Source organism: Crinia signifera, chromosome 3, assembly GCF_055691185.1.
Source record: "Crinia signifera chromosome 3, ASM5569118v1, whole genome shotgun sequence".
In the NCBI taxonomy this organism is placed as follows: Eukaryota; Metazoa; Chordata; class Amphibia; order Anura; family Myobatrachidae; genus Crinia; species Crinia signifera.
In genome coordinates, this window is record NC_139219.1 from 325806042 (window position 1) to 325828922 (window position 22881).

Genomic DNA, 22881 nt, shown 5'->3' on the forward strand with positions numbered 1-22881 from the left:
CTACAGAGCCCAAATAGGCACAATTAACCCTTAAATGTCCCCCCAAATTTTTAACGCCACCCCACGATCCACGCCAACCCGAAGCGTGGCGAGCGCAGCGAGCCCGCGAGGGGCGGCGGTACGCGTCCTCCGACCTTTTCATGCCCTACTATCCACTAGGGCGTGGAGTGAGAATAGAATAGTGTGGCGAGCGCAGCGAGCCACCGAGCCCGAAGCGTGGCGAGGGGACGCGGATACCTTCACAGTTATACGCGTCCCCTCGCGGGCTTCCCAGGTGTCCATGGCGACGCGTTTACCTGGGAAGCCCGCGAAGGGACGCGTTTACCTGTGAAGGTATCCGCGTCCCCTCGCGGGGCTCGCTGCGCTCGCCACGCTTCGGGCTCGGTGGCTCGCTGCGCTCGCCACACTATTCTATTCTCACTCCACGCCCTAGTGGATAGTAGGGCATGAAAAGGTTGGAGGACGCGTACGGCCGCCTCTCGCGGGCTCGCTGCGCTCGCCACGCTTCGGGTTCACGTTGATGGCGGGGTGGCGTCAACTACTTTTGGGGGGACATTTTTATGTTCAGGGGTGTTTTTGCCCCATTTCCCATTGTTCCCTATGATAATTTGGGGAAATTGATCCATTTAACATTGTTTCCTATGGTAAATCGCGGTCATCGCGGGTAAATTGAGGCATTTAACATTGTTCTCTATGGAAAAAATTGCGGGCATCGCGTCTGGCACATCGCACCCGATTTTTTATCGGCCGCGATGCCCGCGATGGCCCCGATTTTACCCCCGATGCCCGCGATTTCAATCGTGGGCGCCCAGATAGGAAACAAGTACCCACGTTTTTTTGGGTAGTGTGGTCGACCCTTCCGGGCCTTCCATTTCCCCAATGTGCCAAAGCTCTAATCCTTTTGGGGAGAGATTCGGTCCCCTCGAGGGCGACCCAGAGCCACAAGGCGGAGGGAAGCCTAATGCGGGTCTCTCCAAACCTTCAGGTGCGGAAGACCCACCGTCCTAACCCTTCCGAGGGTTGAGGAAAGCGGGTCCCTCTAAGCTTTGGCGAAGAGGACCCACCGATCCCTATTTTCCCCTCTTCGGCCTTATGGCTGAGGGGTTAGGGAAAAAACGGGGCCCTTCTCCTTTGGGAGAGGGTCCATTCGATCGCACGACCCCCTATGCACGTGTTTAGGCACAGCACTGAGGTAGGGAGTACACCTCGGGCTCCTGAGTTTTTTCAAACTCATCGCTGTGTGCTGAGAGATCTGGGCTGAGCGATCCGTGCTTGACTAGATCGCTCAGCACAAAAAGGCACAATCGCCCCGTGTGTATGATGCATTTGACAGAAAAGGGCAGGATTTTTCAATATGCGGCCCTCTAGCTGCTTTGGAACTACACATCCCAGCATGCTTTGCTACAGTTTTGCTACTAGGACATGCTATAACAATGGCAGGGCATTATGGGATGTGTAGTTCAACAACAGCTAGTGGGCCACATGCACTAAGCTTCAAAAGTGATAAAACGAAGAGTGATAAACAGCCAGCCAATCAGCTCCTACCTGCCATGTCACAGACTGTGTTTGAAAAATGTCAGACAGGAGCTGATTGGCTGGCTGTTTATCACACTCCCTTTTATCACTTTTGAAGCTTAGTGCATCTGGCCCCCTATCAAGGAAGACTATAAATAAATGGCTTTGATAAAAGAGCTTCTCACAGCCCGCTGTCACTGCTTATTAGGTGACTAAATAACCAGAGACCCCTGAACCGTGGTATTTCGTGTTTACTCTGCAGGCGTGAAGTAAATCATCTTGCAATTTATTAACTAGAGTAGTGGCGTTTGCAGCGAGGGGTAGTTTATAACCTTATGTTTCCTTTTATAACCGCCAAATCTCAAGATGTATGACTGGTACAGGAAACAACATGGCTGCCCAACATGGCTGCTCCCACCTGCATATGACTGGCCCAGATTACCAGCATACAGGATATCTGGCGAAGCTTTCAGGGCATACGTAAGTGAAGGGTTGATGAATATAGAGATGGTAATATATCATTCTCATTTGTACGAAACGTGTGACGCGTTTTGTTGCAGCCCACTCCCCTCCCCCCCCTTCCCCGGAATAGGAGAGAGTGGTGCAAATCCCTGCGTTTCCTCCTGGTGAAAGGGATTCTTGTGAGGGGATCAGTGGGAAATAAGCCCTTTGTTGTCTGTCTTTCACCCCCTCAGGATGGATGGTGCTGGACTGCCCCGCTGTGCCTAGACAGAGGCCTCTGTGTCATTGTGCAGCGCTGCACAATGAGGTGGGAAAATTGGGCTTTGTGCGCCCTCCCCAGCTTTCACTGATTCAATAAGTTCCTCCATTGTCCCCCCCATCTGATCAATACTCTCAGCTCCTGTGACATCTCTACAGTCGGCCCGTATCCTGCTGGGGAAAGCGCAGATGTAACCCCTTAAATGCCACGCCGCTCGCCCTAATTAAGCATCCCAAATCCTGCTACCTGGAAGCTTTATGTGTGTGTCATTAAAATCCCCTGACACAAATCCTCTTAAGTTCTTAAGTATAACACAGGATTCTTTTTCTTTTTTAAATTGGCATTAGTGAATGGATTGCGTGCAGTTTAATGGATGGATACAGGCCCACAAAATGGCCGCCCAGTTTCCTGCAGGGACAAATCACACAGGCCCGGGACTCGTCCTGGAAACCAGGGCCGCTGGCAGCCTGGTTGGTGATAACGGATCTCTTCACAGAGTGACGCTTTGCTCAGTGCAGAAGCCGCTGTGTTTGGCCCCTGTCTCTATACGCTGCCGGCTATTAGTATAAGGTATAGGTGTAGTTGCTGCATCTGATTTATGCTGCAAACCTGTCATTATTGCAGGCCTGTCTGGAGAACGTCCCCAGTCTCCCAGATGTGACCTGTGACCGCCTGTGTACACATCTCCTAGGGGTCTATAAATTCATCATCAAGACTTGCTACCAATAATTATAATGTATCACCGATTCTCAGGGCAATATGGTGGAGATGTATCAAGCCTGCTAATGAGTGGAAAGGGTGGAGATGGTTCCCATAGCACCAAGCTAGTATTTATCAAGTGTACGCTATAAAATAATGTCTGTGTGTGTGTATATGTGGTAGGGAATATAGAGTGTAAGCTTCACTGGGGCAGGGACTGATGGGAATGTTCTAATATTCTCTGTACTGCGCTGTGGAATATGTGTGCGCTATATAACTGGTAATAAATACATTCAATTATAGGTAGAAGCTAATTGGTTGCTACTAGCAACTCCTTCACTCTTTAAAAGACATGGGAATTTCAGGAACAAGAATCAAGGGGGGTTAGAGGCTGTGACAGGAGCATGTCCCTGCTAAGTGTAAGTATAGACCCCCATAAGTCGCCCGGGACCATCCTGGGCAGCAGGGTCGCATGCGATCCCAGCCAAACCTATCCGGATGCAGCGATTGCTTCTGCGACCAGTGTTACTCACAGGGTCCGATGTGATGCCCATGGGGCCACGTATCGCATGGGACCTGCTGTCATTCACCTGCAATTTGGGCTCTTCTCCTGTGATTGATCTCCACAAAATCCCAAATTTCAGGTGAATTGCACAGTGTGTGGGGATCTTTAGGTGATCTCTAATGCAATCACTTTACTGGTTGGCTCGGGGGTCGTCAATGCTGCTGTCCATGAGAGGTCAGACCATGCATGTGAGAGAACTCACACTGGGGAGGGATCTAAATACATCCCTCTCCAGTACAACTTATGAGGGCTGCTATTTTGATGCAAAACAAGGGAACCTCCTACATCCACCCTACAAAAGGACTGTAATAGATATGCTCCTTGTATGTCAGCGTATATCTGGCAGCACGTACTGCGTGATGGTTAGCATTGCTACCTCACAGCACAGAGGTCACGGGTTCTGTTCCTACCATGGCCCTAACAGTGCGCAGTGTGTAAGTGAATGTATAGGGAAGCTTCTACTTAGATACTGATACAAGAGTTTTTGTGTAAGTCCCCAGGTATAACTCTCACCCGTTCCCACCATTATGCTAATATACGTGTATACATTATCTGTGATCAGGCCGGCCCCACCCAGACACCTGTAATATAGAAGCACAGAACAGAGGCCTGGGGGAAGGGAGCGTAACATGAAAGCTGTGTGCTGCTGGGGTCATTCATGGTGACAGAGACCATCCTGTTTATGACATATAGTAATGGTGGTGTGGTCTCCATGGAAACGCGTTTGAGTTTCACAAGGCTGAGAGAACCTTCTGCTCTCCAGCTGCCCTGGCATGCACTATGCTGGGACTTGCAGTTCCGCAGCAGCTAGAGAGCCATGTTTCCCACCTCTGGCAAGGCATGCTGGGACCTGTAGTTGAGCCACAACCGCTGGGACCACAATGTCTGCTCTCTGTAAATCTTTATCCCCCATCCTGCTGTGTTTTTATGAAGAGATGGGGGGTAGTCTGTGAAAGAAAAGGGTATTAGGCCCATGGGGGGGCAGGGGGATGGGGGATAAGCTGCCTGCACATTTTCTCCACATACAGCGGATGACATATTCTGTGGGATATATCGTATTTTGTTTTTGCTGACTTTGCATCCTCCTATCTTATATTTAATAGGACGATAGGAACAATATTGATTCATGAGACAAAACATTTCCAGAAAACTCTTTACAAACTGCATCTGTGGAAGCTAGGGACAGCTTTCCGCTATAGCACAGCAGCAATCATGGAGGAGCAGGGATGCGGGGTGGGCGGGTGCAGGTGTTTTGGGCCTTTTATAGCATAAAGCTTGCTCTTCTGTCGGCTATAACAATGGAAGCGCACATGTCTTGTTTTGATGCTATACGAGGAATTCATTGCAGATATAAGCTTTGTGAGCCAGACCTAGGGTGACCAACTCATCCCTTTAATCCGGGACACATATTAATTACACAGGTTCTGCGGCAGTTTAAAACCAGGTGAAATGGAGTCTTGAGGTGTGGCAGTTTAAAACCAGGTGAAAGCCAGCCACAGAACCTGTGTAATTAATATGTGTCCCGGATTAAAGGGATGAGTTGGTCACCCTAGCCAGACCTGAACCACCGTAACACCTGCCCATAATGGGGCACTGCATAGCAGGCCTCACAGGGTGATGTGTTGGCTGTTACACATGTGCCTTGGGCAGCAGTGGTATCGTGATGTGGTGGCAGATAGCAGCGGAGACGGCAGCCCGTCCCAGACATCACACAAAGGTCCAGACTGGAGGTCTCAGGTGAGAACCTCCCAAACCTGCTCCCGTCTCACAGCTCCTGTCCAGCTACTCAGTAGAAGCGTGTCCAATTAATACCTGTGCTCAGGGCATTTTATTATAGGAGGGTTTAGAACAAGAAAGACTGGTGGACAGCTAGAAAATGGCCGCTCTCTGTGATTGGCTGTAGAAATATTATAGTCTTCTTGGCGAACCTATATTTTTGTAGTGCACATTCAGGATTATTTCTAGCAAGCAATTCACAAGTTGATTGACAGGAATTTGTGGGTGGTAACCGCGTTCTGGGAGTGTCAAGGAAAACACAGGCGTACCTAGGGCACCAAGTAAGTCCTGGGCTACGCACACACTGCACACACTGGGGAATCATTACATGGTGAGCGGCTGTTATCTGGGAGTGTCAGGGAATACGCAGGCGTGGCCAGGTGTGTGAGGGGAAGTCATGTGACATCAGCTCCGCCCCCGATCAGCCTGATTCTATCACAGCCGCTGAGTAAGTCCTGGGCTACGCACACACTGCACACACTGGGGAATCATTACATGGTGAGCGACTGTTATCTGGGAGTGTCAGGGAATACGCAGGCGTGGCCAGGTGTGTGGGAAGTCATGTGACATCAGCTCCGCCCCCGATCAGCCTGATTCTATCACAGCCGCTGAGTAAGTCCTGGGCTACGCACACACTGCACACACTGGGGAATCATTACATGGTGAGCGGCTGTTATCTGGGAGTGTCAGGGAATACGCAGGCGTGGCCAGGTGTGTGAGGGGAAGTCATGTGACGTCAGCTCTGCCCCCGATCAGCCTGATTCTATCACAGCCGCTGAGTAAGTCCTGGGCTACACACAGACTGCACACACTGGGGAATCATTACATGGTGAGCGGCTGTTATCTGGGAGTGTCAGGTTATATGCAGGCGTGGCCAGGTGTATGAGGGGAAGTCATGTGACGTCAGCTCCGCCCCGATCAGCCTGCCCCGATCAGCCTGATCCTATCACAGCCGCTGAGTAAGTCCTGGGCTACGCACACACTGCACACACTGGGGAATCATTACATTATTATTATTATTTATTATTTGCAGTTTCTTATATAGCGCAGCAGATTCCGTTGCGCTTTACAATAGTAGACAGTGATAAAACAAACTGGGTAACAGACAGACTTGGAGGTAGGAGGGCCCTGCTGCAAGCTTACAATCTATAAGGATATAGGAGGGAAACACAAGGACAGGCATCAGTAATAGCAGAGAGAAGTCCAGAAGGGAAGCTATATAATACATAAGTGCCTCAGAGGGTTATGCGTGTAGAACTTAAATATGATAGGCTTGCCTGAAGAGGTGAGTTTTCAGGGAACGCTTGAAAGTTTGGAGGCTAGCGAAGAGTCTTATTGTGCGTGGAAGGGCATTCCATAGGATGGGAGGAGCCCGATGAAAGTCCTGTAATAGTGAATGGGGAGCGGCTGTAATCTGGGAGTGTCAGGTAATACGCAGGTGTGGCCAGGAGTGTGAAGGGAAGTCATGTGACATCAGCTCCACCCCCGATCAGCCTGATTCTATCACAGCCGCTGAGTAAGTCCTGGGCAATGAAAAAATCCTTGGGTTGTGAGCGGCTTGTGAATCGATTTGCAGCTAATCGCCGATCGGCGAAATTTTCCCTAAGCTGTACACATCAATTCACACGCTTGCACAGGGCGGGATCTCACGATTACCCGATCACAGGGCTCTGCAAATTTGCACCCGTCTGACCACGTCTGAATAACCCCCAAAGCCCCAAAACTGGTCTCCCCTGATAGACCGTTCCCCCGCAGGCTGAGGCCCTGATCGCTCCCCCGCACGCTGAGGGCCTGATCGTTCCCCCGCACGCTGAGGCCCTGATCGCCAATCTCCACATTTTTTTTATTAACAATTATAACTGCAGCTGTGTATTTGCGTTTGTATGTTTTCCATTTTCTCCTCTATGTAATGAAAGACCGTCACGTCCCCACGCCCTCACGTCGTGGACAGGTCACCCATTGTTTAAAGAGGAATTGTTTGGGGAATGTGTGCACGGGTAAATTACTGCGAGAATTCTACGGATTTGTTTGTTTTAAAACTAAATAATAGAATTTTTTTTTTTTGTAGAAGCTCTCTGAGCAAATATTAACCATTCAATCCAGCTGGAAACTGGTCTTCGCGGTGGACTGTGGCGAAACTGGCGTTCAGTGTCACCTCAGTGCGTGACTAAATAGGATTTTTTTATTTTCATTCACTATAGACATACCGTGGCGTGCCTTCGTTTTCTCCTGATATTCAGCAAATATTTGTACATGTAATTAAATAAAGAATAATACAAGTGCAGTTTCGGGACAACATACCTGAGGGTGTCCAATTGTTACTGCAAGATTATATCACTGTTTTGTCATATTTTAAGTTGTTTTTTATTATTTTATTTTATTTACTTTATTTCACTACAAAATATTTATTTTTTTTTAAAAATTTTGGTAATTCATTTAATTTAATTTTGTCTTAATTTCACCTCAAAATCCATTTTAATTTTACTGATTTGTTGGATATATTCTTGTCGATTTTTTTTTTTTTTTTAATTATGATTGTAAAACTACCAGTTAGTCCTTCGGGAAATCTTTCCCAGTTACTGGAGCATGGTGCTACTCCTAAATGGGGAATCCCTTTGTGCACAGAATCTTTTGACCAAAATCAGTTCCCATGGCTACAGTTCCTTTCATTGCCTGACAAAAGTTGGCATTTTGGACTCAGGAGGCAAATCTGGCCTTTGACTTGGTACCCTTTTCACACCCCTAGTTAAGCTCCGCCTGTCGCAACGCTTGAAGGAGCGGCAGTGGGGGGGTTCCCATGGAGACGGGGATGACAATGTAAGAGGAGGAGGAGGGCACGGAGAGAGCACAAAGGCCCTGTTAATGTAAATGCGAGCGGAATCTGTGTCCTCATCTTTGTACCAGTTTGCAACCGAAAATCCTGACTAGAAAGCCGCACTCCTGTCTGTGTAGAATCGCCCGCTTCAATTTCCACCGGAACAAAAGTGGACAAGTTTGAGGCGTCGGATACATAAAACGCTGCAGCCGCTTTTTACGCAGGATGACTTTTATATAATGTACTAGAAACATCTCCCCCTAGGTGTACAGTATGACCTCAGAAGGTGACCTGAAAATGCTTGTGCGTAAATCATTCATTTTTTTTTACCCATAAATTCCGATAAATCCAGATATTACGGAATTGTTCGCCCGCCGCGGTGTAAAAATGTTTTTTTGCTGCATTTTCACTTTAGTGCATCCCGCCCTTAGGCTATGTAAATGTGAAGAACTCTGTAATCTTTATCATATTCCATTTCAGAGGAAACGCCTACAATAGACGAGTGCTTACAGTATCATATGGACTGACTTATTTTTATCTTCGGCCTAAGAGATGAAGAGACAATCGAGGGTATAGCACTATGGGCTGTGTATGTATAATAAGATGGTTTCCATGGCAATGGTTACCAAGCAGTTATGTGACATAACATTACATGGTGTCAATTTGAGGTATCCGATGTTGCTTTGGCAGAAATAAGGAACTTTGCACTGTTTGTTTCCCACTTGTGCCTTGAAGGCTGCATGTCCCTTTGTCACTTTACCCAGTGAGCAGTAAGGTCCTGGTTGCCCCGCTACAGGCTGAAGCCCTGATTGCTCCCCCGCAGGCTGAGGGCCTGATCGCTCCCCCGCAATCTGAGGGCCTGATTGCTCCCCCGCAATCTGAGGGCCTGATGGCTCCCCCGCAGGCTGAGGGCCTGATCGCTCCCCCGCAGGCTGAGGGCCTGATCGCTCCCCTGCAATCTGAGGGCCTGATCGCTCCCCCGCAGGCTGAGGGCCTGATCGCTCCCCCGCAGGCTGAGGGCCTGATCGCTCCCCCGCAGGCTGAGGGCCTGATCGTTCCCCTGCAATCTGAGGGCCTGATCGCTCCCCTGCAATCTGAGGGCCTGATCGCTCCCCCGCAATCTGAGGGCCTGATGGCTCCCCCGCAGGCTGAGGGCCTGGTCGCTCCCCCGCAGGCTGAGGGCCTGGTCGCTCCCCCGCAGGCTGAGGGCCTGGTCGCTCCCCCGCAGGCTGAGGGCCTGGTCGCTCCCCCGCAGGCTGAGGGCCTGATCGCTCCCCCGCAGGCTGAGGGCCTGATCGCTCCCCCGCAGGCTGAGGGCCTGATCGCTCCCCCGCAGGCTGAGGGCCTGATCGCTCCCCCGCAGGCTGAGGGCCTGGTCGCTCCCCCGCAGGCTGAGGGCCTGGTCGCTCCCCCGCAGGCTGAGGGCCTGGTCGCTCCCCCGCAGGCTGAGGGCCTGGTCGCTCCCCCGCAGGCTGAGGGCCTGATCGCTCCCCCGCAGGCTGAGGGCCTGATCGCTCCCCCGCAGGCTGAGTGCCTGATCGCTCCCCCGCAGGCTGAGGGCCTGATCGCTCCCCCGCAGGCTGAGGCAGTGATCGCTCCCCTGCAATCTGAGGGCCTGATCGCTCCCCCGCAGGCTGAGGGCCTGATCGCTCCCCCGCAGGCTGAGGGCCTGATCGCTCCCCCGCAGGCTGAGGGCCTGATCGCTCCCCCGCAGGCTGAGGCCCTGATCGCTCCCCCGCAGGCTGAGGCCCTGATCGTTCCCCCGCAGGCTGAGGCCCTGATCGTTCCCCCGCAGGCTGAGGCCCTGATCGTTCCCCCGCAGGCTGAGGCCCTGATCGCTCCCCCGCAGGCTGAGGCCCTGATCGCTCCCCCGCAGGCTGAGGCCCTGATCGCTCCCCCGCAGGCTGAGGCCCTGATCGCTCCCCCGCAGGCTGAGGCCCTGATCGCTACCCCGCAGGCTGAGGCCCTGATCGCTCCCCCCGCAGGCTGAGGGCCTGATCGCTCCCCTGCAATCTGAGGGCCTGATCGCTCCCCTGCAATCTGAGGGCCTGATCGCTCCCCTGCAATCTGAGGGCCTGATCGCTCCCCTGCAATCTGAGGGCCTGATCGCTCCCCTGCAATCTGAGGGCCTGATCGCTCCCCCGCAGGCTGAGGGCCTGATCGCTCCCCTGCAATCTGAGGGCCTGATGGCTTTGGGCTTTCTCCTGAAGGCCACTGTAGCTAATGCCCTAATGTAACCGCCATTATGTCCCTATAGTCCCCTATGGAAGGAGTGCCTGTTAGAACGATATCCGATACAAGCGCTCGTCCATCCTCCTGTATATGATTGCATACAAATGTCTATATGGCACTGCACCCTGGCATACATCCCCACACTGCCCTCATACAGTGCACTGCCGCACCCTCATGATGACGCTCATCTCTAGCTCGCTGACAGTGCTGACAGGACCTGGGTAATATGGTCGCCCTGAATCTTCCCGCCGGCCTGGCTCTTCTGTAAGCAACAATAGATTTAACCTTAGGTGCCACAGCTTTCTCCGACTCAGTGCCTCCAGTATGGGGGCAGATGTGCTCAGCAGAACGTTCCCTGTGTGAGTCAGTGGTTCTCTCACGCCCTGTCTCTGGGGTCACTGACTGCTCATATACCTGAACACAGCTCCCAAATCCTGGGTCCATCACCATCAATCAGCCACTGCCTGGGAAAGCCCCCAGCCCTGATATCCAGCAATGCCGGCAGTCTACTCTAATCTAACTATCTCCACTTGGATAGTAAAGTATGAACCAAGTCCAGCTGCACCCCCCAAAAAAACATGAAAAACTAATGCCGACGTTGTGATTGTCAACCATGTTTCAGTCGACTTAACACTTGCGTCTATCTTTCATTACTGTCGATCTAGGGATAGGGACCTTAGTATAGTTTTAATTACTGCCTTGGCGTGTTCCAAGTGTGCTTATAACATTGCAGCTATACTATATTGATCTGTTTTTGTGTCGACTATTGACATGTCAACCTTTTACCATATGTTGTCGACCTAGACATTGCCTGTCAGGCATCCGAATACAGTGTCTCCCACCTTCCCTGGGCCTGGCACCGGAACCAGCGCACCTGACTCACTGGTTCTGGCTCTGAGGTATTGTTGTGAAATTCGATCTCTCCTCCTAATACCTGCACTTGTTCCGGTTACTAGCACCGGTAACCAAACCTCTTTACCCCACCGCATGAAATATTACCTCCAGCATCGCAGGCCTGTTCCTTTGCACAGCCCACATGTCCGAAAATCCTCCCTCACATACATAATTCCAGGAGGTAATCTTAATGAACACAGAAAAAAAGCTGTATCCCATAGCAACTGGTACATTTTTATTTTCTGATCCACACTGGTTAGATGAGAGTCACTTTTGATTGCTATTGGTAAAAGCACTTTGAGTGGCTGTGTGAGTGGCGGGTGGCGTATAATCCACACACAACGCTGGGAATTTCGCAGCGTGACCAGAATAAGGTGTCCATTTTGGCTGGGACAAAACAGTGAAGCTTGATATTGTTTATTGGGGGCGTGGCCACAATGATGCAGTCGCCCCTGTACCACCCCCTAAGCCAAGCCGCAACACCACTCGCTGTGGTGCGGGCAGCCAGATAGTCGGAAACTGTGTGTAAGGGTCACTAGAAGCGACATCTAATCCTCCTGACATCCATGTTGCATCTCCTGCTGGAAATTCAAGGAAATAAATATCAATGATTTTACTTTCTAAACTTCAGGGCAGAAGTATTCAACCTGTGGCACTCCAGCAGCTGTGGAACTGTAAATCCCAGCAGGTCCTGCCACAGTTTTGCTATTAGGGCATGCCAGAACCGTGTTTGGGTATGCTGGGATGTGTAGTTCCACAGCAGGTGGATGGGCGCATGTTGAACATCCCTGCTACATATGTGTGTGTGTGGGCTTGCTGAGGCGGGATGCTTGTGATGTTAATGACGTGCTGATATTGTCTCCCCTGTGGTGTGGCCAGCTGGAGAAAGCACACTGCCAGGAACCTAATTAACCAGTGTGAATGCCATATGTTGAGTTTCTGGACTCTGTAGGACGTTGCGTCCACCATGATCGACACATCACTTGTACTCAGTCTAACTACAACCGTGTTTCTCCAGTCTGCCACCATTATAGTTAATTAGCTAATTAGCTGCCTCGCTGATACGGGAGATGTCAGGTGTCACCTTACAGTGTACACACTCCTCAGTCTACACACAGTGGCGGCAGCCATTTTGTGCTTGACCAACATTCATGAAAATGCCACCTACAGTGTCAACATCTGCAAAATGTCGACATGTTCACTGTGTTGACAAGTAAAATTTTGGTATTTTGCTATGGTTTAGGGTCAGGCATAGGGATTAGGACATTCTTACAGCCGCAACCCACAGTTTTACAACATTATGCACAACCAGCAGCTGCACCGCCAATTGACGACGTTGCTACACGTCAGCTTTTCATCTGCGTCGTTATGTCAGCACTCTATTGTTGAGATGATGAACATGGAAATTCTGTCAGATTTATGTGCGTTCTTCCAGTGTGAGCAGGTGCCGGATTGCCTCGTCTCCTGGTGACATATAAGAAAATGACATTATTCAATGCTAATTAATCTATCCAAAACATGCTAATGAATTATTCACACGTGTGCTCCCGTCTCTGGCGTCGCCCGGAGGTGTCACATTTCATGACTGCTGTTGTTCACAAACCTGCTTGTGATTTGTGCTATTAATTATCCCATTCTGTACATGATGGGTGCGCTGTATGTGCACAGGCTCATCTGCAATGTATTCTTTGTGTTTCAGCCCTTCCACCCCATGGTGAATCTGGAGTGCTCCAAAGACTTCCGGCCTTTCCTGTGTGCCCTGTACGCGCCCGTCTGCACCGAGTATGGGCGGGTGACGCTCCCGTGCCGCAGGTTGTGTCAGCGGGCCTACAATGAATGTCATAAGCTCCTGGAAATGTTTGGTGTGCCATGGCCAGAGGAAATGGAGTGTAGCAGGTAAAGTATTAGTTATGGTGGTTTTTTAGCCTTTTTTTGTTTTTAGGCAAGGAGTTAGGCAGTAATTGTGTCATCTAAAATGATGTCATAGCTATTGGCTTGCTAGAAAGCAGCATTTCCGCTGAGGTGGCCATTTTATTGGCCGTCTCCGTTCAATAGTATCTAGGTTTTAGTAGAGCAGTATTTGTGTGTTCACTAGAAGCCAGCATCTTCACTGAGGCGGCCATTTTTGGAGCTTAGCCAATGTCCATTGAATGGAAGCTATTGGTTCACTACAGACCAGCTGCTTCACTGAGGCAGCCATTTTGTGAAATGAGACAATATCCATGGAAAGGAAGTTATTGGTTCACTATAGACCAGCTTCTACACCGAGGCAGCCATTTTGTGAGCTGAAGCAATACCCATAAGAAGGAAGCTATTTGTTCACTATAAACCATTTTGTGAGCTAAAGATAACAAAAAAAAGGAGCATGGGGCACAAGGAACTTTGGGGGTTATTCTGGTTCACTCCCAAAGGCAAATTCCTTCTCAAATGGACAAAGCCATGTGCACTGCAGGTGGGTCAGATGTAACAGGTGCAGAGAGAGTTAGATTTGGGTGGGGTTAGATCTCACTTTGAAGTAAAACCCCACCCAAATCTAATTCTCTCTGCACATGTTACATCTGCCCCACCTGCAGTGCACATGGTTTTGTCCATTTGAGAAGGAATTTTCCTTTGTGAGTGAACCAGAATAAGGGCTTTTGTCCGTTAGCGATGTCGTTGGGTCCTAGAAAATTCATAACCTGAATTCTCACAATATTGCAGCGTTTGAAGGCACGGCACATTTTCTAGGTACCCCCTTGTGGTAGCACATCTCTGACCAGGGCTGTAATTGCTCTGGGAACGATGCACTTTTATGGTCAGGGAGGCTGAGATGTAGACAGCTGAGAGACCGTCTGCTTCCATAAATTATCCTAGAGGGGAGAGGTCGCGCCAGGAACACTCTGTGCTTTATGATTCCAAAACTGAATAGTTTAGTGCTGAAATACAGTGTTTGGTTTCCTGAGAATCAATAAATATAAATTCACCAAGTCCGAAGTATTCCATTTTGTAAGACTGTCCCAATCCCGTGGCAGCGTCACACCAAGCAATAGCCTAACGACAATACCAGAAATGCTTTGGAATTTCAGTTATTTTTGACACTCAAAATTGCAGACACCAGAGACACGCAATATAAACAGCGTAAACCCTACACACCGCATGGGGTCTAATTCGGAGTCGGAGGCAATATCTACGCAGACACTGTTTTATCTGTGCACGCGTCTGAGCCGCTTGTGTCACGATTTTGTACATACAGTCGCAGTACAGACACTGGCGGAATCGAACGTGTAAGGGGGCGTTCCTGAGCGGTGACTGGGAGGTAACGGCTAAAGAAGATGTTCTGCCATAGGAGAGCGTAGGCAGGTATGTCTCCGGAAGCGGTTATGAGGCCAAAATGCTCATATAGGAGGAAGGATTTTGTGGATCCATCTCCATAAAAGTGCAGCCATGACTACAGCATTACGTGCCCGGGTGGTCATAATGTGCCCGATACTAATTTCAAAGTGCGTAGCGTAACTTGCATGCGCTCCAGAATAATAAATATGGATTCCATACAACTCTCCATTGATCGCACCCAGTGTTACTAAACGATCACTTTTACATTACTTTAATTAGTATTTGTCTTATTTTGGCTTTGGTATGTGTGTAATAGGACTCCACCTGTTACTGCGGGCTCCCCGCTGTCTCAGAGATAACTGCTTATAGAAGGGGGGATGTAGAGTGCTAGTAAATCAGGGCGAGGATGTGTCCGCTGTAAATAAGGCCACAGGAGGTCAGAGAATGGTGCAGGGGAACCGTGATAAATCACAGCAAACATGGATGGCTATTTTTACTCACAGCAATTATAAATCCTCTTATATTTAGTGGGCATTTCCCATAATGCAACAGAACAGGATGTGCTTGTCGTTTGCATACACTGCTGTTATAATAGGTCCGTGGGCAACGTCCTTCTACCTGTAATTCTCAGTTAGAGGCTGATTTACCTCAGGCAGGGTTCTGGTGTGCATAGAATTGCTTCCCCCACAAAGTGGTGCTGTTTCAGAGTAGGGATGTTGTTACCCAGTCTACAATTGTAAAGCGCAACCCATACCTCCCAACTGTCCCCCTTATTGCTGGAACGTCCCGATTTTTTGGGACGTTCCCGAGTCCCTCCCGTGGCCGGCAGTGTCCCGCGGGGGGGCAGTAGGGAGTCCCCCCATATCGTCCGTGAATAGGCGCTGTGTGCACGCGCACAGCATCTATTCCTGCAGCCAGCTCATGGATCTGCTGGGCATGCCCCCACAGCGGTGAAAACGGGGGAGTGGCCTTGCAGCAGTGTTGCAGGTACAGGCCATGCCCCCTTTTGGTAGGCCACCCCGCTTTCCCTAAATGTCAGCGCACCACTTGTCCCGACGGAGTGACTTCAAATGTTGGGAGGTATGCAACGGAATCTGCTGCGCTATATAAGAAACTGTAAATAAATCATTTACCATCGATGATTCAATATCATCAATGGTTTATGGCCGACATAAAATACTTTTGCCATCAATGGCGGAGAACCAGATGGTTTCCCTACATCGATGGCACAGCAGAAACGATGTTTCTTTTTTTTTTTTTTTTTTTTTTTAAGTTGATGGGAGCTCCGCCCCATGAGAACCCTGAAGCCCCACCCTCACTTTCTGATTGGCCTATGGGCCAGGCAGTCAAAGAGAATGGATGACCATTGATAGCTAAAACTATCAATGGTTGCCCATCACATAGTTTGTAACTATCGATGGCTGGTTGCAGAATCGCCGTCGATGGCGACTGCACCGATGGCCATCCCAATTTCAGAGCTGCATGCAAGACCGCGCTGCGAACGGATCGTGTGATTGGATCTGGCACTATGCATGAGCGTAAATGAGAGAGAGAAAATAACAAACGGTCTGCTCCTAGCGGTCATTTTACAAACACAGCCCTGACGTGACAGTTAGGGGCTGATTGGCTGCTACTATACAGTCTCCCTACAATTTACCTCTCTCCAAGCTTTGATACGTCTCCTCCTTAGTGAGATGATAGGCGGCAGTCTCATGAATATTCATACATAATTCCTCCTTTCAAAAGAGAAAGTAAGTGTCTGGTTTTCAAGCTGCGCCATATGGACCTGTCCTGACGATGCGTTTGGCAGATGGCGGCAGTTACGTGACGGGTAATTAATGATGACAGGGTACAAACTGGTTGTGGTCATTTACCCTCCCACGATCTACATGAGCAGCGCTGTGCTTGATCATGGATAATGCATACACTGATCTTCGGCCTGATTCTGGCTAGCCATTTATGGACCTCAAAGGTCCTCTTCTGGTCTCAGAGAGTCACTACCCGTAAAGCTGCCGAAGACTTCTCATTAATTGTGTCATTAATTGTGTCCTGCTTTTTTGTTGTGTTCTAGATTCCCAGATTGTGACGAACCTTACCCCCGAATGGTGGACATCAGCATCTCCACAGAGCCCACAGGCGACACCCCTCTAGAAGTGCATCGGGACTACGGCTTTTTTTGCCCCAGGGAGCTAAAAATCGATCCCGACTTGGGTTACTCTTTCCTTGGAGTGCGTGACTGTTCCCCGCCCTGCCCACACATGTATTTCCGGAGGGAAGAGCTCTCCTTCGCTCGATACTTCATTGGAGTAATATCGATCGTTTGTCTCTCGGCCACGTTGTTCACTTTCTTGACATTCCTTATTGACGTCACCCGGTTCCGCTACCCCGAGAGACCCATCATATTCTATGCCGTCTGCTACATGATGGTGTCGTTGATCTTCTTCATTGGCTTCCTACTGGAGGATCGGGTGGCGTGCAACGCTTCGAGCCCCGGCCAGTTCAAAGCCTCCAGTGTGACCCAAGGATCTCACAACAAGGCCTGCACCATGCTCTTCATGGTCCTCTACTTCTTCACCATGGCTGGCAGCGTATGGTGGGTCATCCTAACCATCACTTGGTTCTTGGCGGCTGTTCCAAAATGGGGGAGCGAAGCCATTGAGAAGAAAGCACTGTTCTTTCACGCTAGTGCTTGGGGCATTCCGGGCACGCTGACCATCATCTTGCTGGCCTTGAACAAAATTGAAGGGGACAACATAAGTGGAGTGTGTTTTGTAGGCCTGTACGATGTCCACGCATTGAGATACTTTGTCCTGGCTCCTCTCTGCCTCAACGTCGTGGTTGGCGTGTCCCTTCTCTTGGCCGGGATTATTTCTTTGAACCGAGTGCGGATAGAAATCCCATTGGAGAAGGAAAACCAGGACAAACTGGTGAAGTTTATGATCCGCATTGGCGTGTTTAGCGTCTTGTACCTTGTACCCCTGCTGGTGGTGATTGGATGCTATTTCTACGAGCAGGCGTACCGTGGGGTGTGGGAAAAAACCTGGATGAAAGAGCGTTGCAGAGACTACCACATCCCCTGCCCATTCCAGGTAAGGTTGGATACCTCTTTGCATTGATAGTAACTAACCTTCATTATGTGACTTGCTTTTTCAGGGGTAAATTTACAAAAGCTTCTAAAAATAAAAGAGGTGATGTTACCAGTAGCAACCAACCAGATTCGGTCAATCATTTTCTATGATGCGCTGGAGAAATGATAGAGAGAATTTGATTGGTTGCTATGGTAACATCATACGGAAAAGGGGGCGGCACTGGCATAACAATAACAGAGAGTATATTGTCTGTGCCAGTGTTACCCCGGCAGTGTTACTGAGCACCGTAACGGAATAATAAGTAATTACCGCCGGGGCAGAGAAGCCTTACCGCGGCCTGGAAGCTTAGTCCTATCTCTGCAGATATATATATATATCATCTAGTTCTATGATCATGTAGCATCTCCGTGCTGGTGCTCTGCAGTGCGCTGGGGGAAATGTCTCGTCTCTCTAACTACCGTCTGGTTCTGCAGCCACTTTAATCAGGCCATGACGGAGAAGGGTTACTATCCTCTGGCATTGAGTGTGGACGAGGCACTGGGCATCAGACCATGATCGAGGTGCCGACCTGTGCGCAGTGTACAGCAGATGGAGGAGACTCCTTTCATGTCGCTAAACAAACACCGTTCGGCTGCCAAGATGAAAACACTGAGTTTACACATTAACCTGTGTCAGGGCCATAGGGACGGACCTCTCCGAGGGGGGTACATTATATCAGCCTGTAGGTCTCCCTGGCCGGACAGTTGTCCTCACAAAGTGGCTGTAGTTGTAGGCCGCAGAAGCCGCATGCTAGTGGGAGACTATGGGCCTAATTCAGACCTGAGTGCAGGGCAAATTTGTTCTCAAAATAGGCAAAACCATGTTGCAGAGCAGGTGGGGCAGATGTACCGTGCAGAGAGAGAGAGTGAAGGTGAGGTATCAACTTACCCGTCAGCTGCCAGGTGACAAGATCGCATACGATACATCATTTACCGTCCTTTCGCATATGATGTATGTATGTTCAGCTAGTGCTTAAAGGAATCCTGCGCCCCCCACTGATTTTACACCATCCGCCGCACCAGTTCCACCTTAGGTGGCCACTGAGGAACCACCTGAGATCCCCACGTGGCCTATGACCCGACAGAAGACGCTCTTCTCCTAAGAGAGTGCATGGTAGGGTATGAAATACCGCCTGTCGGCACATGTCGTCTATAAAATAACCGTGAAAAGCTCATGTCGACCTTTTTGACTGTCGACCTTCCAATTGTCGACCTGATGCTTGTGTCGACCTTTCGATCTGGTTGACCTTAGCTATGACAACCTATTTCAGGTGTCAACCTAAGCCCTGTTGACCTTCAGTGGTCAACCTTCATGCTAGTCGACCCCATGACCCCATGCTCCTTTCACCTTTGACCTGGATGTGATTCTGAGATGAGGCCTAGACCTTGGATACGCCTAATAGATGATACATTACCTTATATGATATCATCGTCTAGTCCAGGGTGGGCAGTAAGCGGCCCTCCAGCTGTTGATGAACTGCACATCCCAGCATGCCTTGCCTTAGTTTTGCAAGTTGGCCATGCTGAAACTGATGCAAGGCATGCTGGGATGTGTAGTTCATCAACAGCTGGAGCGCCGCTTATTGCCCATCCCTGGTCTAGTCTCCGATAAATCTGCCCCTCCCTACTCGATACATCGCATGACTGACATAATAGGGGGCGTACGTGATTACAGCGTGCAATGCTTTGGGTATGATTATGGGGTCCGGGTCATTAGTAAATGCATCTGCCTTGTAATGTGACAGCTTTATGTCCTCCTTCTGGCGGATACAAACAGCCACCGTTCATTTCCTCCCAAGCCTGATGTTCCAGATATGTCCTGTGTTATTGTGTGTTCCCAACACTACCACACACACACACACGCACATAAACACTGGCGCCTCACTCAACCTCCCCCTGCTGCTGCCAGCGCTGATATAGTGGGTGGGGGTGCACCAAATTCTGCTTCTCCAGTACCCAGCACCGAGGAGCTCCCGTGGGGTGAGGCGCAGGTGTAAATACTGCGGTGTAATTATATTGGGAGCACTGGGATGCTGCCGGGCACATTCGGTGATACTGATTAGGGGACTGACTGATTACCATTACTGGGGGGGATGCCGGATAAATCAGTATAGCTAATGACATCCTGGTTCCAGAAGGGGCTTCCTGCGTAATGTCACGTCTGTAGTCCCAGAGCTCTCCGTTCTCCTGTCACACAAGGCCTGGCCAGGAACATGTCATCCTGGATTTATTGTTTGCTGGGAGATATAAAGAATGAAATGCAGAACAAAGGCCTAATTCAGCCAGTCTCATCCCCGGGAGACATCTCTTCTGACAGGTGACCTGGAAAGTGAGGTGACATCCGCAGACGCCACGAGAGAGTAAATATATTTCTGTGTTACATCAGGTGGCAGAAAAGGCCACGTACAGGTAGAGTCGTTCCTATACACTTTATTGTCTCGTACGGGTTACAGAGGTGCTGGATGGCCTCCAGGTCTATAAAGATGTCTACTTCCTGAGAGGTCCGTGCCAGCCCTCAGCCGGCGTGACCGTGCTGAGTGAGGGTTCCTGTAGGTATCAGATCCCTAATCCTCGCCCCAGAAATCAACCGAAGCTGTGCGCTTTATTCCGGACGAGGTACTGACGTGTTCCTCCAGAGTGATCTCCGAATAAACTCCCTCTGTGAAATCTACTGGTTGCCATAGTGAGGGACAGGCTGATGTGTCCCAACCCCAGAATTTGGTCATCTCCGGCCAATTCCTGCTGGGTGCGGAATTTGCAGCCTTGCGTATCAATCAGATCAGAATAACCCCCTCTATCTAATGTTTGTAGCGTAGGTGGGTAACTGCAAGCAAACAATGCATTGGGTTGTCTTTGCCCCCAGTCACTCCCAAACAGACCAGTAATCGGCCATCTTCGTAAACATTAGTATTGCGTACAATACTGAATCAGGCTATGTCGTATATTACAGGTCCCAAGGACCAGTGTATACTCTGGTGTAAATTGTATATATATCCATAGTACAAACACTCTCCGGGATTTATCCCGCTAATCGCCAGTGACCATAAATCATTTACCTCTCATGTAAATACATTTCTCCTGCCACATATTATTGCAGGAATGTCACCGCAATACAGAGAGCGCTCCGGCAGCTGTAATCAAGTATAATAGGCAATAGGGCTTATTGAGTCGGGTGCAGAACACAATGATGTGCTATAACCCTGCTGGCAGTAACTTGCTGTTCTGCCTAAGGTCGGTGTGTGGTTGCTGTGGGTTACAGTAAAACATTTCCACCATGTTTTTTGCATTCACCCCACACCAATATCTCCCAATACTTTCCCAGCTATGTTTCTGTACATGTTGATGAGTTTTATGACAGAAATAAGTGAGTTGTGCAAACAAAGAGCACGGCCTGCAAAAATGCCGTAACCCACTGTAACCAATCAGAAATAAGCAGATGGTGGTCACAGTGCAAGTTGCACAATGGGAGCAGATTTTTCATTGGTTGCTGCAGTTTAATGCACATTTTTATTGACCTAGTAAACCCGATCTAATGAACTTTGCACACAGTAGACCGGTCAGGCACAGTAACGTGCCCAGGAACCCCAGCTCCACACAGAATGGAAAGGGGTGAGGGGTAATTCAATGAGATGTGTGGAATAAGAACATGTTCCCTATCCAGCAGGCCCCACGGTGCCGTTCTGAGCAGGAGGCGACCTTCCGTAGTGACATAGCTGAGGGGCTGTATCCTGGGCCTTCAGCAGTGACAGAAGAGCTTGCACTCGTACGATAGAGGTAGCCGGGGGTCTCACCATTGCACCTGTAGCAGTGACAGAAGAGCTTGCACTCGCTGGGCACAATAAAGGCAGCATCTGAGAGTCTCAGCTGATGCATATAAGCATCACTTTATTAAGTGAACCCTAAAATCTAACAGGGAAAGAAAATGTCAGCATCACAAATGGCGTCCCTCGTCACCTCTGTGTCACAGCGTCGCCTCTACGGAAGACAAATCTCTGCTAAACCCATTAGACGGGATCGTAGCTTACTGGGAATGGCCCAGCGGAGGTGACCTGTATATTACACATAGGCTGGTAATGGCCCAGCGGAGGTGACCTGTATATTACACATAGGCTGGTAGTGTCCCAGCGGAGGTGACCTGTATATTACACATAGGCTGGTAATATTATTGCACATGTATCAGCTGGGCCATTACGGCGCAATTATCAGCTCACAATCCATATTCTGACTGCACCCCCAAATTACAAGTCATAAACTGCTCCAACAACCCCCAAAGTACTAGTCATATGTGCTCCAACACCCCCAAATTACCAGTCATATGTGTACCAACACCTCCAAACCAGCCATATGTGCTCCAACACCCCCAAATTACCAGTCATATGTGTACCAACACCTCCAAACCAGTCATATGTGCACCAACACCTCCAAATTACCAGCTGTTTGTGCATCAACACCTCCAAATTACCAGCCATATGTGCACCAACACCTCCAAATTACCAGCTGTATGGTCATCAACACCTCCAGATTACCAGCCATATGTGCACCAACACCTCCAAATTACCAGCCATATGTGCAGCAACACCTCCAAATTACCAACTGTATGGTCATCAACACCTCCAGATTACCAGCCATATGTGCACCAACACCTCCAAATTACTAGCCATATGTGCACCAACACCTCCAAATTACCAGCTATATGTGCATCAACACCTTCAGATTACCAGCCATATGTGTACCAACACCCCCAAATTACCAGCCATATGTGCACCAACACCTACAAACCAGCCATATGTGCACCAACACCTCCAAATTTCCAGCCATACTGTATGTGCACCAACACCTCCAAACCAGCCATATGTGCATCAACACCTCCAGATTACCAGCCATATGTGTACCAACACCTCCAAATTACCAGCTGTTTGTGCATCAACACCTCCAAATTACCAGCCATATGTGCACCAACACCCCCAAATTACCAGTTATATGTGCATCAACACCTCCAGATTACCAGCCATATGTGTACCAACACCCCCAAATTACCAGTCATATGTGCACCAACACCTCCAAACCAGCCATATGTGCACAAACACCCCCAAATTACCAGCTATATGTGCACCAACACCCCTGAATTATCAGCCATATGTGCACCATTACCCCCAAATTACCAGCCATATGTGCACTAACAACCACCATTTACCAGGTAGCCATATGACGCACAGATGCCACCC

The 22881-nt window shown here is 49.5% G+C and overlaps 1 protein-coding gene across 2 annotated transcripts in view; it reads left to right on the plus strand.

Moving 5' to 3' along the window:
* FZD3 (frizzled class receptor 3) overlaps positions 1 to 22881 on the plus strand; it is a 42520-nt gene that overhangs the window by 8511 nt on the left and 11128 nt on the right. For both annotated transcript variants that reach the window (XM_083178837.1, XM_083178838.1), the window contains exons 3-4: positions 12917 to 13113; positions 16601 to 17618. In XM_083178837.1, coding sequence (XP_083034963.1) covers positions 12917 to 13113; positions 16601 to 17618 — 1215 coding nt within the window. The remainder of the gene's footprint in view (positions 1 to 12916; positions 13114 to 16600; positions 17619 to 22881) is intronic.